Raw genomic sequence first — 18718 nt, 5'->3', positions numbered from 1 at the left:
GTTTTTCTAACTTTGGGCGAACGTTTAAATAAATTTTTCTAAAAATTAGATTTTTACGCTTTCTTTATTCTTTTCCTCAGATGACACAATAGGTTTTAACATCCTCACATGTTGAAAAACAAAGAAAATTTGATTTCGAAGGTTTTAGTCACACTGTTAATTTTTCAATAACAGTCTGATTTTGCGTTTTTCAACTTACTTTTTCTCATTTGCTACTGCTTCCCCAAGGCAACAAAAAAGTTTTATGTCATTAGGAAACCGCAAAAAGTAAAAACATCTCAAAAAATGTCAGTCAAGCACTAGCAGTAGCTGTGATCAAAATCTGCAAAATGTGACAAATCAGGCCGCAACTCCAGGTGGCCATGGTTATACCATGGCCACCTAGAGATATTAAGGTAGCTCTAGGAGACATCTTAGTAGCCATGGTTATACACCTAAAAATTATATCAAAAATATCACACTGTTTAGTGTCGATTGTATGCAACATACAGAACTCTACCAATAACAGGATACACTTTTCGACAGCTCCCAACATTTTAAAGATGTTTTAAGCTCCACTTTGTTCGACACAATTTGATATGCGTAGGTTACTCCATTAAAAGCAATTCTTTCACTGAGTGGTGCCTCTTGGATTAAAAAAACTCTATTAATGTGAGAACGGTTGTAGAAATATTATTGTGTGATCTTTAATAACTTACATAGAGGATACTTAGTTGGTGGGGGAGTCGTCGTTGAAACCGTGGTAGTTGGTTCGGGGGTGGTTTTTGTGCTCGCCGAGACAATTGCTGCTTGAGTGGGGGCAGTTGAGGCTGGCTGTCCATTATCGGAGCAACTACCACAAGTCTTCAAGCAGAATCGAGCAATAGACCGGCCAAGACTTGTGTTACTGGTACAAAAGCGAGCAAAATTGTCACAGGTTCCAAGAAAATTGGAGCATGATTGCGCCGTGGTTGTTGCAGCCGCCGATGTTGTAGAAACTGCAAAACATTTCAATGATCAGTAAAAAATATCAAAAGAGTATCATCGCATAAGCCTAAACAAACGTGGAATTTAAAGAGTTTGTATGGGAAAAAGGAAAGGCTTTCGTTCAGCAGTGGGCTGCCACGGGCTTAAAATGATTGTTCACGAAATTATGGCCAAGTTATCTGTCTCCGTATTGTGACAGATTGTCGCGCAATTGTGACGTCATCATTGCGATGCACTGTCACGCTTGAGCGACAATCTCTCGTCATTCTTTCTCTATTTTTCTAACTTGTGTTTTACAAACGTGTTTCGTCTTCCTTTTACGATGTGTGAATCTAACGGACGGACGTAATAAGAGTGTGAAGTGACTATTCCACATCACAATTGAACCCGTCTCTTGTTAACAATATACCATCAATCTTCACTCAACACATGTGGAACTTGAGTCGAAAGTTAGGAAGAAGACAGGTTGGATAGCAGCTCATACATGCGGTTATCAAAAAGAAAGAACATCTTCAATTGTGTGGCTCTGGTCACTTCAATCGTGAGTCTGTAGAACATCTTCAATTGTGTTAAACGGGATGTCACTTCAATCGTGAGTCTGTAGTTACCGTACCCATCTTCAATTGTGTGGCTCTGGTCACTTCAATCGTGAAGCTACAAGAATTGTTTTTTGCTGGTGTTGTAAAACGCATATTGCTGGCCAACCGAAGCGGCCAAAGAACAGCAATCGAAAAAGCGAAACCAGATCTCCAGCTAGAGAAGTCACTAATTCTACTGTGGGGCAGTATAAGCACGGTTACTTTATACTGCCTGAAGCGGCTGGGGAACGGTCACCAGACCAACAATCCGTCGACGATCGAACTGCCCGAGGAGAGCAAGAAACTGTGTTATTCCACCGACCACAAGACGAAGCGCGCGACGCCATTTTGAAACTGGATCACGTGGACAAAGAGTGCGACGCTTCTCGTAAGGGCAGTGGTGCGAGGACTATTTCCTGCCTCTGGTCAGTGTGTTACTTATTTGATTGTGTATGTTATCGAGCCTTTATAGCAAATTTGTGTAGCCTACTGCAATTTAGTAGTAAAAGATAATTTGTTGATTACCGTACATATTCCATTTAATAAGTTACTGAAATAACTATGAGTGCCGCTTCCCTTGAGGACTGTCTGTGGGTCTCGGGCGGGCTGGGGAGTGTACAGGAGCCGGTCCGCCGCTCTTTGGTGGGGCGAGGTGGATCTATCGTGGAGAGTGGGGCCACCGTAGCGCGGCTTCCGGTGAGTGGACCAGTAGTACAATCACAACTGCCCTCAGAGGTCGGTAGAGAGGAGGTTCAACAGGAAGTGTTAGGGCTACAGAATGACGGGGAAGCCCGTCAACGAAGGCGTCAGTTACTTAGTGACATCAGTGCGGCCACGAGACAGCTGGGGGAACTAAGAACCAGAGACCAAGTCATAGAGTTTGAATCACAGCACGTCAAGGCTCTAGATTGGAGGGTTAGAGACTTTTGTGCCATTACGCAGAAGGAGGACGCCGAACCTCGAGTCGCCCCCGAGTTTGAGATGTTGGTGAGGAGATGTAAGGAACGATGGGAGGAGCTAACAGACTCGCTCCCAGTCAATTCAGCTTCCCTGCCAAACATAACAATTGGGGTCCCTCCCTCATCTGCAGGGAAAAGCAGAAGGTCTGCGCATATTCTAGCTCAGATTGATCTGGAAACCCAGTTAGAACAGATTCAAATTGAGAACCGCTTAGATGAGGCGCGAGAGACAAGGAAATTGAAGGAGGCCCGAGAACAGGAAGCCCGAGAAGAGCGTAAGCTGGCCAGAGAGCTTAAGGAGGCCCGGGAAGAGCGTAAGCTGGCCAGAGAGCTTAGGGAGTTACAAGTACGTGCAAGCTTGCAGAAGCAGATGGCCATGTCGGAATGCTATACAGAGAAGACACATAGCTTGAGGAGTTATCGCACGCGGGATTCCAAGACGAGCGCCCTGGTGAAAGATGGTCTCCATCTCAAGGAAAGCGAGAAATCAAAAAAAGCCCCTCACTCAGTGTTGTCTAAATTCTGTGCCCATATGGAGGCTGCTAACGAAGCAGACGAGTTAATGGCCCCTAGCTTAAATGTACCTGTCTATGAGAGACCTATTAGACCTCCGCCAGGATTTACTGATACTACTAGGTATATCCCTAAGGGTAGTGCAGTCCATGATGGGTATCATGGCTTACCCCTGCATGAAAGTGACGTGATGGCAAGGAGAGAACAGAAACCGCCCCTAGCCTACGACGGAGCGTGCGAAAAGGCGTCAGGGAAGGACTATCTTGACATGGCCTCGCTTATAAAATATGACGGGTTTTCTATGCCCTTTATTGTTTTTAGAAACGAGATAAATGCTTTGTTAGAAAAATGCCCGTATGAGGATATGAGACTGAGCTTGATTAGAGCAGCGTGTATCAAAACTGCTGCACAAGACATAAGCTTGGTGATAAGTAGCACCCCAGGTTACAACGAAGCAATGCGTGCTAATATGGCATTGGAGCGTTTGTCTTTAAGATTTTCTGTTCGCGGCGGTTTTAATTCTGAGTCTTGTGTTAAGAGTATTCGATTTGGACCGCGTGTGTCGGGGGCTGACATTACTGGTTGGCGCAAGTTTCGGGCAGAATTACTAGATTGCCAAATATATGCGGCAGCATACAAGCGGTTGGACTACCTTGAAGGGAAATTTGTCTGTGATCTAGCTAAACGTTTGCCCGTTTATGCGCGTCAACGCTTCATTGATTTCTTAGGTGATCAATTTGGTTGTACGGCGGACCCTTCCTTTGATAGTTTGTTGCAGTTTGTTATTGCGGAAGAAAATGCGAAATCAACCGACTTTGGCGTTTGGTTAATGAGTGAGGACCATAAGTCGAGCAATGACCATTCTTTTGGTAAGTCGGAGAGTAAAAGGGACGCGGGTGCATTTCAAGTGAAACATACGGCGGCCAAGGTCGACGGCAATAGTAATATAAATTCCGCAACGTCAAAAACGAGTGTCTCGTTGTGTGAGTGTTGCCTTTCGTTTGGTGTGAATGTGGAACATGGTTTGGAGGTATGTCATCGTTTGCAGGGTATGACTGTGGCAAAGCGTGAAGAGTTTTTCTACAAACATTGGCTCTGTTATAATTGTGGAGGAAAGCATCGGGCTAGAGATTGTCGCTGTGCCATGAACTGTGATCAGTGTCAGGATGCTAACTATAAAACGCCGAAGCATTTCGCTATGTTGCATGAATGGGTCGTTAATGATAGGCCAGCAAACAAACCAGTTCCAAAGAAGGTACGCGAGTCCGCCGTGGACAAAGTTGACAAGTCTGCGGTTAATAAAACTGGAGTTCAAGGTACAGAAAAATCAGTCTCTTTGAGAAATGTGAAAGTGACACCTTGTAAAGTTTTAAACCGAACAGTTGCTGTGAAGGTCATAAACCCGGCAACTGGCTTAGAAAAGTTGGTGTACTGTCAGCTTGATTATAGATCCCAGATAACGCTGGTATCAAAATCATTGTGTGCAGAGTTGGGGTTACAGCCCTATGAAAACATTTCCTTTACCATGAAAACCTTGAACGGTGATGCGAAAGTTGATACTGGTTTGGTCAAATTTATGGTAAAATCGTTGTCGACTGGTGAGAGTTTTAACATAGATAATGTTGTTTGTTCGACGCCATGGAGCGATGACATTGAAACCTTGCCCCATAAGCAAGAATTGAGTGGTTACAGACATTTTGATGACATTAGTGTGTTTGAATTAGAAAATCGTCAGACTGTGGACATTTTGATAGGCGATGACTGTCCATTCTTGTTAACTGTGCTTGAAGAGCGAGTTGGTAAAACGTTGTATGAGCCGCACGCGATCAACACACCGTTGGGATGGCTAGCCGGTGGGGGGCGGTCTCCTCTCTGTTCGGACAGTCGTGTCACAGTCAGGAAAGTAGTTTGTGATGTTTGCGATGACCTTGAGAACGTGAACTGGTTGAAACGTGAAAATTTGACGCGCGACTGCATGGTGGATGAATTAAGGCAGGAGTTAAAAGAGGCCATGCTGGCAGATTCGCGGCAAAGCATGTCACTCGCTGATAAGTTTTGGGGTCACTGGACAGATTTCTGCCTACCTAAGTTGCGGGGTCGAAGAAAATGGAGAGACATCTGTCGCAATTTAGAACCCGGAGACTTGGTCCTGGTATGGGATATGAATGATCGGCCTAAACGAGGGGACTACCGAGTCGGCAGAGTGGTTGAAATTTGACCGCAGCATCGAAAGGGTAAAGAGTTTGTGAGAAGGGTGAGGGTGGCTGTGGTAGCATGGGACACTAACACAAAGAAGTCGCACGTTGAAACCGTGCTTCGTGATATTTCTTGCGTTGCTCCGGTAGAGGGCGCGCGGACACGCACTGCTGTGCTCGCTCCAGTTGGTTCGGGCCCCCCAGATGGACGTTAAGGGACGTCACTCATAGAAAATGTGTTCACTTTATTATTAATGTTAAATTGTTTATGACTTGTATGATGTATGCTGCTTATGCTCACTGTTTACAAATTAAATAGATACAGTCTGGCTGGAACCGTATGTATTTGTCAAGTACATATTGTCACTTTGAGTTACGCCAATATCGCTTACAGCAAATTTGCTTGTGATACCTGTGACTAAGCTGAGCATCTTATTCATTCTTTCACATTTAATTTAGTATCTTCATATGACAACTTTGTTTTGTATAACTTTAGGTGTATGGTGTGTTAGTACTGTAATGTCGTGTGAGCAGGGTCCGTTTTAAATACCTTCAGACAGCAGTGCGGGACTACAGGTTCATCTACATGACTATGTCGTATGTATGTTATTTATACGACAATTTTATGCGACATTGCAATTATGTTTAATGTGTGTTAGGTATGGCCATTGGCCAATGTTGAGTAATTTCGCTTAGGTAAAAATAATCTTCTGGAAGATGGATATTGTAATATTCATCTTGGAGGCTGCTATGTTCACAAAATTATGGCCAAGTTATCTGTCTCCGTATTGTGATAGATTGTCGCGCAATCGTGACGTCATCATTGCGATGCACTGTCACGCTTGAGCGACAATCTCTCGTCATTCTTTCTCTATTTTTCTAACTTGTGTTTTACAAACGTGTTTCGTCTTCCTTTTACGATGTGTGAATCTAACGGACGGACGTAATAAGAGTGTGAAGTGACTATTCCACATCACAATTGAACCCGTCTCTTGTTAACAATATACCATCAATCTTCACTCAACACATGTGGAACTTGAGTCGAAAGTTAGGAAGAAGACAGGTTGGATAGCAGCTCATACATAGCGGTTATCAAAAAGAAAGAACAATGATGATGATGATTGAATGTATGGGAAAAAGTACGAAAGAAAGAAATTTTTGTGTAAACCCTCAAAATTTGGTCTTTATTGAAGAGATTGACCTCCTGCGCTAGTTATCAAACCAACAGTTTATAGAAGACATCAGAAGGTTAATGTTAATTCAAGGTCGTATTAAATAATGTGAAACTGCGAGAGATAACTTATCAGAGGCTAAGTTGCCCTGAGATAAAGATCCAAACCAACCAAGTATTTGAATAGTCCTGCTATCGGCACGCATAAAGCTACAAATAGTGGCCGTTAATTATGAATGAAATTAATTAAGAAGATTAATCTGTGGCTGAATATTGACACGAAAGTTCAACACCAAACAGTGCATGCCATCCTTCACAGCTAACAAAACTGCGATGTTAACATCCCACGAACACATAACCAAGAACTTTTGAAAACTTAGATTACGCAGTATAAATAAACACATAGGCCTACAAGGGATACCTTATTTAAAAAAAGGATACGAACTAAAGTTCACTTTGTTAAAAAGAGTATAGTCAGCTAGTCACATCACCGTACAAGCTATAATTTTCTAATTTTAGATAAGTTAATATAAATACACGAGATAATATTTTATACCAACGCATGTTTCTCTGTTGCATTCCTCAATTTCTCGTGATCGTCCGGTGCAGGTTTCGACTGGAGCCGGTCGTCCATCTGGATAAGCGCATCTTCTTTCTCTTGATCGGATCCCAGAGGTTCCACAAGTCTCAGAGCACTCACCCCAATCGTCCCAGTCGCTGAACTTAGGAGCTGTCAAAATACATAAGAAAAAATTGAACTAAACTAATGCAAACAAAGACTAGATTGAACTGGAGTACTAGAGAATGTAATAAACTAATTCTTTTTATAACGACGTTGAGTACAAGAGGAAATGTTTAAAATGTCACAGAAATTCTGCGGCATAAATTAGAGGTGCGATACTGATAGACGAAACACGTGTCTATCGCTATCAAATCTCGCTACAATCAGCTGCCAAAAAACAAAAAAAAAATCTTTTATTTTCATTCAGGTTCAAACGTGACAAACTTTTAATGCAGTTCAAGTTGAAATTATTTATACTGCTTACCAATTTCACCAGAAAAATAGCAATGTGGTGTGCTGCCTGGAGGAACATCGGGATCATAACAACAACCACGATTTGCGCACTGTTGCTCCGTACCTCCTCCGCAGGATGTTCTGAAATGTTTGAAAGTCTAATGTGGTGTAATTGCATCCAAACTCGTAATTGTTATGTCTTGTGTGAAAATAGCCTAATATTGCAACATAAACAAGGAGACTGAAAAGCACAAGTTTGCATGATACTAGTAGTCCCAGCTTATTAAGCCCACCCGCTTGTTACTGCTACTTATGCTACTTAGACTTAACTGTTTCAAATCAAAACAAAATCGTTTACAAACATTTAAGTTGCATAGCTGTTGTAAAAATCAAAACTCAAAGACAAACAAAAAATGTCTACTAATAAAGTATGTAGTCTATGTTGACACTTGACAGAAGTAAATTTTTCAACACTCAAATATCATAACTTATGAATATTACGGTAACCGGTCAAAATGAAGTCAAATTTAGAATTATTTGTTTAAAAGCTAAATGAGCGCCAATGCTTCGAATTTTAAAACAGTCTTACCTCTGACTAATAATAACTCCACATTTTAACTCCTGGGCTGTCACATATACTGAAAATAAAATGAATTTATGAATGATATAAATACACTGAACGAAAAACAATATCAATGTTATGAATTCACATAACCTAACGACGGTTCAAATTTTACAAACGTGATCATAATGTAAAAAAACTAGATTTTATAATTTCTGGAATCTGGAAATAAAAATGGATTTTTACATGTATCCGTTTAGTTCAAGTTTTTGACGCTTGAAAAACGATCAGATATAACAATTGGTTGATGAGAGAGATTTTCAACTGATTCAAATAGAACTTTGCTTGCCACAGCTGATGAAGCTGAGACTGATAAAAATGCAACAAAAAATTAAAGCAAGTGAATCCATTGTTTGACAATTGGCTCTCTCCTGTGACCTTCAAGCTGAAGAGTTCAGCTGGTTTCTATCAGCATTACACACGTCTGCAGACGTTGAATCAATGTAAAAATGACGGATTTTCTGTCAGGGTGCTAGCACAACACAAATTAATGGACGCAGATAAAGTTTAATTTTTACCATGTGCAAAAGGCAGCTCGTAAATGAAGAAATAAGCAAACTCTTTATCTAAACTGTTTCAGGTGATTCCTCTTATTTATGATTTCGGAAGCATCAAGAATAAACAAAACACAAAATAAAAATGTCCACAGTTTTTTTACTTTAGTTTTAACCTAATCTGTTTGTTTAGACGTAACTTAAGCTAATTTGCTTCTTTATAGCATTTTTTGCATCAAGCTGTTCTTAATTTGTTATTAATGTCATCCCTGTTGTCTGAAGATGGACAGAAAGGTTGGCTTTTTTCATTTTTGTTTATTTTATCAAAATCACCAACCATTGTGCGGAAAACTATCTTCATAATATAAGACACTTGAGCTTGTCTTATCCCAACTGCGTTTCCAAGAAAAATCTCTGTGCTCTGGACGGGTGTCGAACTAACGTCCTTTCGAGCTCCGAAGTGACGTTGTAGTCCACGCAACATACGGCAACGCACCGCCACATTGTGTTGGATTAATGAATAAATGCTGTTGTCTAGCCAGTTTAAATTTTATACTTTCCAAACCCTGGCTAAATAGCAGAGGACCCAAATTATTTTTGAGAGACGAGAAGCAATTTCGAAGGTTGAACGGGCCACAAAATCATGTAGGTCCGTTTTTTTGGGGGGCAGCAGAAAATTGAAAGACATTTGAAATGAATTTGAACAGAGAGTACACAAGCTACGAATGATAACAATATACAGTAGGCATTGAATTTTTCAATAACATGTTAAACGAAAGTAGCTAAATGTCTCGTGTTGCTTGGATGATGTCACCACCACGGTTGTTGCCACAGGCAATCAAATAAAGCTCATGCTGCTCCAAATGACATTTTTCACTACGTGATTGGTAGGCCTACACTTTGCAAGCAAAGCAATCAGTCATTTGTTATGATGAAAAATGTTTTCATGCCAATTTATGTTGTGATCATGCAGCAAGTCATTGTACTTTGCTTGAAACATCATTTACAAACTAATTTCTTGCTCCTTGTCACATGCAACGACACCATTTGCCCGAGGGGGATTAAACCACAACGGTCAATGCTATTATCGGAAAAGGGAAGGGCTTCCCACAATGCGAAGCACAAGCTATCACTAAACCTAATCACAGGTTGTATTTTGGTGTAATGTTGAAAACCGGCCCAATGATAAGAGACCCTGAGGCTCTAACAGGAGCAACATGTTACAGAATCATTATTCATCTGGTCACAATGACATAAGTGCTTTTGCGTCATTAGATTAGATTAGATACACAAAATTACAAAAGCGTACAACAACACCAAAGCGGCCTCCGAACTGTTAAAACATCACGAAAACAAATAAAAATACAGCGAAACAATGGTATAGTTGGGCTGTGGGCCTGTTACATGACTCTCCATCCATACCAGGCGGAGTAGGTTTTAAATTGGTGTGAGCGTGTGAGTTTTGTGTACTATAATGTTAGGCTTATAGCACCCGGCCACATTTGCACGTGAACGACTGGACGCTGTGTTTCAATTTTGCAATATATTTTCTGGCTTTTAAGAGGTTGGTAAATTAGATGTTTACTTTCCTAGTGCTTTATTGACTGATTTAAGAGGTACAACAAATAATCTCAATTTACTTGAATTTCGTTTTTAAACTGTCAGTTGAAACGTTACAAAAACGTTGCCAGAAGATAAGTTTGAAGTATATCTTCCCCGAAGAGTCGCTGCTTTATAACGAAAGACGCGATCGCATCTTGTCAAAATATTGGGCGTTAACTTTCCGGATTACTGGAGTTGAACGTCAGAGGATCCTCTTGCCGATAACGATTAATAAAAGCAAGGACTTTAGGTCAGAGCTTGTTTCACACTTGATTTTGGTGATTGGTAAAAAATATGAAGCGGTTGACAGCCGTTATACAATTGTCTTTTGTCATTTGTTATTTTCCAAACGATCAAGGCAAAGAAATCCTATGAACAAAATTGTTGTGCAAAAATAATAGCAATATGAATGTTGAAAACACGTTTGGAAGGTTGGCAGCTTACGATTAGCAACAGCAGCCATAGTAAAACTTGCAAGAGAAATATTTTGTCAACTGTTAACATCAAAAACAATTCCAGACCTATTGCATATACATGATTCTTAGTTACAATTGCTTTTTTTTGATATTTTTGAATTACATTGTCATTTTTGACCAATTGCTCTGTTTATTTTGTCTACGCAACAAAAAATGCAATATTGAAAAATAGTACTGCGATAGAAATAAAATATAAAGCATCACTGCTAATGCGATATCATTAGAAATCTTGCTGTGTTGCCAATGGCGCTCAAAGCGTGATATTAAAACGTGTTAAGGTTTAAAATTGTTGACATTAAGTAAAGAAAGGCCGCCTGTGGCAACATTGAAAAATAAAAAATAAACCAACTAAACTATTTATCCTTTGGATTGTATGATTACGCGCTGGTCAAACAAAAATGCGTTTTTCTTCGAGATTAAAACCAGTTAAACAAGACTATGCTGACGGTTATATAGAAACCAGAGCTGCTGCAATAAAATACAAAAAATGAAGTCCTTTAATAGAATTGATCATAAAAGTCTTATTTTTACCGTTATTGTAGTTCTTTTTAAAGATGGTTGGGAAAGACATGTAAACCATGGAAGAGTGCAAACTCAGTCAACATCGAAGCATAAACAAATAAAAATACAAATCAATTCATGGCTTAACGTTTGTTTTTGGCAATTATATTAGTGCCATTGCATTGAGTTTGCTGCTATGCATTGAGAGCATTTGTTTGTAGCTGCTGCATCCAATTTTTAAAAAATAAGCGTCACCTGCACATACACCGCCAAACCTATCGCTTTCTTTGCATGGTAGAGTTATTGTGGTTTCTGCTTATACTTTGAAGTTTGTGCATGATGATTACTTCAGCGAAAAAATTTGGATTGTGATTAATTGTTATTATTAGACTTGTCACGGTTATGATATATCATTGATTCATTATAATTATGACAATGCATTCAAAACTTATACCCCTTTCTATTTCCTTGTTAAGCTAATATAACCCCTCTAGTAGCGGATCTAGGAGGGGCACTTGGTCACGTGCTTCCCTATAAAATAAATCGAAGAAAACATAAAATATTTCTCTGTTTTCGCATACTTTCCCCACTCGCTTGGCTTGCTCAATCATTTTATTAACTTAATTGACAGTAGGCTATAGTGCAGTTGTGTTTTCAGGACTATGTAAAAGTTAAAAATTTTGTGTTCCGTAATAAATTATTGAAATCTTTCTGTGATAATGAAAAATATGATTTAAAACTTTACCTTGTTACTCTAACTTCTGCAGAAGTATAATTTTAATTTAAAAAAATCTATTAAATACGCAAATCTGCGTCAAATAAAAAAACATTTTTGAGCCAGAAAATACTCAAAAAACGACCAAAACAAAATTGGTCACGATAGTATATTTCGGAAAAAAACAGAACCCTGCCTTTATCAAACTAGCTACTTCTTTGAATCCCAGTTACATTGTTCGTTATTTCTCTGACATTTTTTTTTGTTAAAACTTTGGTGCCCTCAAAAATTGTTTTAGATAAGAATTAGATTCGCTACTGGTCATCTAAATTTATGTTATACACAGTTTTGAATAATAGTTGCGACTTCTGATAAACTTGCAATTTTACAAAAGAAATTCAAAGAAAAAAGGCAATGCCATTTGAGTTTTTATGATGATATTCTGTACTATTAATATATTACCTTTCAAATTATGCCTGGTTTTAATACAGATCTAATATTTTTCATAAAACACTTACCAGTTGAAAATATGGCAATGTAAAAGATAATTCCCGACAAAGTTGATGTTTTCATTTTTATGTTTGGTCTGCGATATCTTGCTATTTCTTCCAAGACAAGCGACTGACTGCGGCAAAAAAGTTGCTCCCTCTTTTATGCACGATTAGCCTTAGCCCCAGGCTTGAAGCAATGCTCTGTCATTGCAGCTGAGATTCTAGCAATCGCTATTCGTTTTTTTTTACTTTAAATCTCTTACCAGGAAAAGCAATAAGACATGAGATGACATGTTAATTGTGATACAGTTGGTTTTGAATCTTTATCCTCAGACTGACAAAGCCTTTGATATATTATTGCTAAGTTAGGCTAGTAGTTTCGCATACTTGTAGAGGCCTTGAATCACTGACGCTGGGCCGGTTACCGGGACTGACAGAGTGACGTTTTTAAACCTAATGCATGTAGCCTACACTGTGAGTGATATAGGCTAGGCCAGGGCTACTCAACTGGCGGACCGCGGTCCGAATCCTGACCTTCTGGGTGTTGAAGGTGGACCTCGGGCTTCCGGAAGAATAACTTTATTGCCACATTTTAGGGCTTCTTAAAACAGATTTCCATTAGGAAAAAAAGTTTGTGGTTATCCAAGGAGCTGGGGGCTTCGCCCCCAGACCCCCCAACTTTTTGCCGTTTTTTCTGATATGCGATCCACACAGCTAACACTACAAAGAAACACAATACATTTTTTCTTTTTTTATTTCTTTGTTTGTGTCAGACAAAAATCCATTGATTTATTGAAACCAAACCATTAAATGTCATTTATCCGAGAGAGAAAAGGTTGAATCTTAGAAGAAAAAAAACAACAGCAAATCTAAAAAAGGAGATTGCCATAGTTCCAACAAATTTAAAATTGCTAGGGAAAATGGACAAGACTAACTCTGAGATTCGTATTAGGAAATACTTCAACAGGGAGAGTGGAAGGCTTATCCTCACATATTTTGTCAGACTTTGCCTTGTTTTAAGCACTTTTGCGTATTGTTGCCGCCCGTTGGCTCAGTGGTGACGCACTCGACTCAAGATCACACAGCGCTGGTTCGGCTCTTGGAGCGTGCGCTTCAGAAAGGCATTTCAGGACTGCTTTCCATTCAGGGGCACCTAGAGGATAGAATAATTCTGACAAAAACTGAACTTTCACTCTGTCAAGTTCAGTGACCGGTTTTTTCCCTTTTGCTTACAATTATGCAGCTTTTAAATGTACGGCAATAGAGGAGAAGTTAAGCAATCAGCATATGGCAGAAAAAGTTACAGCGTTGCTTTTTACGATCACTAGTTTTGCACTTTAATGCTGAGCTAACACTGTATTCAAGTTGCGTCTATGCACAAGCCATGTTATAACATGAGCTGTCGCAGAGTAAAAACAACGAGTTTGTTTTCAGGAAAAATAACCTTGCAAGAGCAATATTTTGGAGTTTTTTACTTTGTGGATAGCAAATTTACCTCATTTACGATAAAAATGTGTCAATGGTATAAGACACTTTGTCACTTTCCTCCTAAAAAAGCAGAGCTGAACAGTAGCCTACTTTCAGGGTGAAGGCAAACAATTAAGTTGACGGTTAAATAGTGCAGCTGAGAATAAATAGTGTAGGTAAGCAACAAAGCCAGACTAGGAACTTATCACCCATCATGGGCACATGTATGGCCCAAGACACTTTTAGTCCCATTATTCAAATTAGATACAAAAATTTCATTCTAGTCTAACAAGCTAAAAAATTTCAACTAGGTCTATCATACATAAATAGGAACACGACAAAGTAAGTTTATGAGTAAAATGATCTATTGATTAAGTCAAAAGGAAAACGCTTCCACGGTTAAAATTCCTCCCTTAAAATCAAAAATTTTCCCCTTTGAAGTTTTACAGTACCGGTAATAAAATAAATTTATCTTTCATTCAAACATTCAGTAAAAGTATTTTTATTGGTCTTCCATACGGAGCTCCCCAGACAGGAAATCAATCGTTTTTTACATTGATTCAACGTCTGCAGATGTTGGCTAAAGGGCTAAGCTGCATTCAAATTGGGCTAAACCACCCTAATCCTTTATAGCTCTTGCACAAAATGTTTAAGTTCTAAGATTATTATGCCAGATATGAGAGTTAAAAACGTTTTTATTTTTAACTATAATTATGTAAGATATGATGACAAGATACCAAATAAAATATAATCAACAAACCTTACACTAAGCGCTGTTGTTTTACGCGGATTGATAATTTCGATAGCAAAGTAAACTTTAACAATTTTAATGCAAACTATTCAAAAGATTTGAAAAAAATCTACAGATAAACACTAAACTTTGAAATAGGAAACAAATCTTGATAAGAAAATCGTTAAGATACTTTTCATATAATCACCGACCAATAGCATTGTCGTGAAAAGTGTTTTATTCTATTTTGATCTTTGTCAAGTCTTTTCAAACAAACTACTGATGTTTAAATGTTTCTAATAGTAGGCATCGAGAAACGGTTAGCTGCCCTTAGGGAAATGTAATTATGACGCATCGTTCGATTTTAATAAACGCTAAAAGTCTACGAATGCTTTTCAAAACAAAATCATGAGTGGGAGAAAAAACTGAGGCAATTATGAAGTTGGTGACCAGTTATGACCAAACCTTTAGTCATGCCAGAAGTCAAACATGCAACGATCTGTGCACAATCACACGCACCCAAATGCGCGCCACCCACCAAAGGAAAAAAATGATTAAATCCTCATTCAGACTCATTTTCTTAGCAACAGGACACATGTTTGGATATTTTTGCTTGTTATTTTACAACAATTAGGCTTAGGCTACAACGGTATAGTGCATAGGAAGAAACCGAAAGATAGAGTGAAGTCAGCTTTGTACCGATGAAAAATGTTTAATAAATACCTGAAGGTTACTCTTGCCAATTTTGTCCTATTGCATTGTTGCATTCAGTCGTATGTGACGTTACAAAGCCATTAATGTGACGTTACAAAGCCTTTAAATCCACAGTCAAACTCTCGGCGTAAGTGACCTGCTTCCGTGCTTAATTTGCCAAGGCTTTATCATTTTGATTAACATTTGACAAATAAATTATGGCTTACAGTAGGCTGCAAACGAGGCTACACGAATTAATATCCAAACGAAAAATAATCACAAAGAATGACGTTCGGGGCTTATTACATAGTTTGAACCATGGCGCCCTCTAGTAGAGGCCACGTCATCGCGCGTACTTCAAACTGACTGACGGCCTATTCGAATCGAAACTTAATCAGTTGGGAGGAAGATGTTTCGGTGCTCTTGCACAAGACGCCCTGTTGGTCAACCGGAAAAAATGATGACGTCACACATATTGGAATAGACTATTATGAAAGAGGAAGAGCGGGGTGGAAATGCACTGAAACACACCGGAAAGAAATTGTCTCCCATTTATTGATTTGTTGTTCAATTTCAACAAATTTGCTATCGTAGGAAAGCACAAGCATAGATCTAACCAACTAAGTTAATACCAAGTCCCAAAATACTACTAGCTCCATCTAGTGGTCACCTAAACTTGACCATCAAAACTTCAACCAAAACTTCACCAAAACTTCATTTTAAATGATAAACAATCTAAATCAAATCCAATTAAAAGAACATGTTACTGTGTATTGAAGTACTAACTTTCATTTTTATATCTTATTTAATATGCGAGCAATCGTTGTTCGAAGACAGCCCCCCAACGAAGCTTTTGCCCAATGCATTTCAATGACGAATCGATCGTCTTTCAGTTCACGCCCTATGTGATCACGATAATTAATTGTCTCCCATTTATTCATTTCTTGCTCAATTTCAACAGATTTGCTATCGTTGAAAAGCACAAGTATAGATCTAACCAACTAAGTTAATATCAAGTCCCAAAATACTACTAGCTTCATCTAGTGGCCACCTAAACTTGACCAAATTCAAACCATTATCAAAAGTTTATTTGCAATGATAAAAACATTTTAACGACAACCAATTAAAAGAACATATTACTGTTTATTGAAGGGCTAACTTTCATTTTTATATCTTATTCAATATGCGAGCAATCGTTGTTCGAAGACAGCCCCCCAACGAAGCTTTTGCCCAATGCATTTCAATGGCGAATCGATCGTCTTTCAGTTCACGCCCTGCGTGTTCACGATAATTAATTGTCTCCCATTTATTCATTTCTTGCTCAATTGCAACAGATTTGCTATCGTTGAAAAGCACAGGCATAGATCTAACCAACTAAGTTAATATCATAAACAGACATAACTCAGCAACAACACTACATTTAACATTATAAAAACAAAAAACAAAAAGCGAACGTTTTCGGCTAGTCATATAGCCCTTTTCAAGCCTATAAGAAAATACATTATTAAAAGAAATGCTAAAGAATCATATAGTATCACAGCAAAAATATGGTCAAAGCTAAACATTTGAGAAACTGCCTCGCTCACACAAAATGATAACTGAAAATTACACAGCACAACGGGTCAAGTATTTCAGAGGTAAAATTAATTGATTGTTCAGACAAGGACTCAGGCAGATTACGCAAGAAAGACAGAAGCACAAGAGATAGTGGCACAAAACAAAGTAAATGCGAGAAACACAAGACGTGATAATTCAATCAAAAAACTGCTAAAAGGTAAGAAGCTCCGCAAGCAAATAATTGCCTGTTGAGCCCTGGGTTTAAAGATTTGATGATCAATGCCTCGTGAATCTTGGTGTCGAATTCGGACAAACACTTACGAACAATTTTGAAAGACTGCAAAGACGGTTTATTGTTAGAGCACGATTGGCAGTTTCTAATATGGTCTTTAATTGCACTGTTTTTATTAAAATTAGCTAAATTCAAATGCTCTCCCACTCTCGTCACCAAATGTCGTGTGGTCATACCAACGTATGACGATCTCGCATCATGCGAGCAAGTGAACTTATACACGACGTTAGAACATAAGCGGAAAGGAGTTTTAGACTTCAACTGAAAATAATAACCAGCTTTAAATGTTTTATAAACGGGAAAAATCTTAACGTTAAACTTTAATGCAATAAATCTGGACAAACTTGTGGCAAAACGTTTGGATTCCTTGCCAACAAACGGGATTGTTAGAAAGTTTTTGAAATCAGGTTCCTCAACTGGAGACGTAGTGGAAACCGAATTCAAAAATCCCCTAAGAACCTTGTTAAAAAACCAAGTCGGATAATGATTAGCACCAAAGTATGCACCAATCCAATCACCAATCGACATTATCGCTAATTACATATTTGCAGAAGACCAGCCAAATCACCCGCTCATCAAAAAAGACATTTTTATCAAATTGATGCATTTAGCCACAGAGGGCATGTTTCTATACAAAGACAAATTGTACAAGCAAATTGACGGAGTGGCTATGGGTTCGCCTCTGGGTCCCACTCTTGCCAATTTTTTTCTAGCCCACCTTGAAAATGAGATTTTTTCTGAAAATACTTCCCAATTCTTTCCCAAGCTTTACTTACGTTATATTGACGACATTTTTGCCATATTTGATAACGATAATTCTTGTTCACAGTTTCTTGAAGTACTCAATACGCAACATCAAAACATAAATTTTACTGTAGAAAAAGCAACGGATACTATACCTTTTTTGGATGTAGAAATCAAGATAAATGGTAATGGATTTGATACTTGGGTCTGGCGTAAACCTACAAACACTAATCTTTTCCTTAATTTCAGCGCTGTTTGCCCGTCTAATTACAAATCTGCTTTGATCAAGTGCCTTATCTCGCGAGCTCGCGACATTTGCTCGAACAATGACTGTTTCAACAATGAAATTAATAAATTACGCTCATACTTTGGTGCTAATCATTATCCGACTTGGTTTTTTAACAAGGTTCTTAGGGGATTTTTGAATTCGGTTTCCACTACGTCTCCAGTTGAGGAACCTGATTTCAAAAACTTTCTAACAATCCCGTTTGTTGGCAAGGAATCCAAACGTTTTGCCACAAGTTTGTCCAGATTTATTGCATTAAAGTTTAACGTTAAGATTTTTCCCGTTTATAAAACATTTAAAGCTGGTTATTATTTTCAGTTGAAGTCTAAAACTCCTTTCCGCTTATGTTCTAACGTCGTGTATAAGTTCACTTGCTCGCATGATGCGAGATCGTCATACGTTGGTATGACCACACGACATTTGGTGACGAGAGTGGGAGAGCATTTGAATTTAGCTAATTTTAATAAAAACAGTGCAATTAAAGACCATATTAGAAACTGCCAATCGTGCTCTAACAATAAACCGTCTTTGCAGTCTTTCAAAATTGTTCGTAAGTGTTTGTCCGAATTCGACACCAAGATTCACGAGGCATTGATCATCAAATCTTTAAACCCAGGGCTCAACAGGCAATTATTTGCTTGCGGAGCTTCT

At 38.7% G+C, this 18718-nt stretch overlaps 1 protein-coding gene across 3 annotated transcripts in view; it reads right to left on the bottom strand.

Annotated features, from left to right (window-relative positions):
• Nucleotides 1-12421, bottom strand: part of LOC145777489 (uncharacterized) — a 39925-nt gene extending 27504 nt beyond the window's left edge. For all 3 annotated transcript variants that reach the window (XM_082588869.1, XM_082588870.1, XM_082588871.1), the window contains exons 1-5: nt 12326-12421; nt 7987-8035; nt 7429-7538; nt 6939-7112; nt 699-977 (exon numbers count right to left, since the gene is read on the bottom strand). In XM_082588869.1, the coding sequence (XP_082444995.1) occupies nt 699-977; nt 6939-7112; nt 7429-7538; nt 7987-8035; nt 12326-12380 (667 nt within the window). In that variant the 5' untranslated portion in view covers nt 12381-12421. The remainder of the gene's footprint in view (nt 1-698; nt 978-6938; nt 7113-7428; nt 7539-7986; nt 8036-12325) is intronic.
• Between the last annotated feature and the right edge of the window lie 6297 nt (nt 12422-18718).

This window comes from Aplidium turbinatum, chromosome 9 (genome assembly GCF_918807975.1).
Source record: "Aplidium turbinatum chromosome 9, kaAplTurb1.1, whole genome shotgun sequence".
NCBI classification, from domain to species: domain Eukaryota; kingdom Metazoa; phylum Chordata; class Ascidiacea; order Aplousobranchia; family Polyclinidae; genus Aplidium; species Aplidium turbinatum.
The sequence above is the reverse complement of the archived record's forward strand: the minus strand, read 5'-3'. Positions and strand labels throughout refer to the sequence as shown.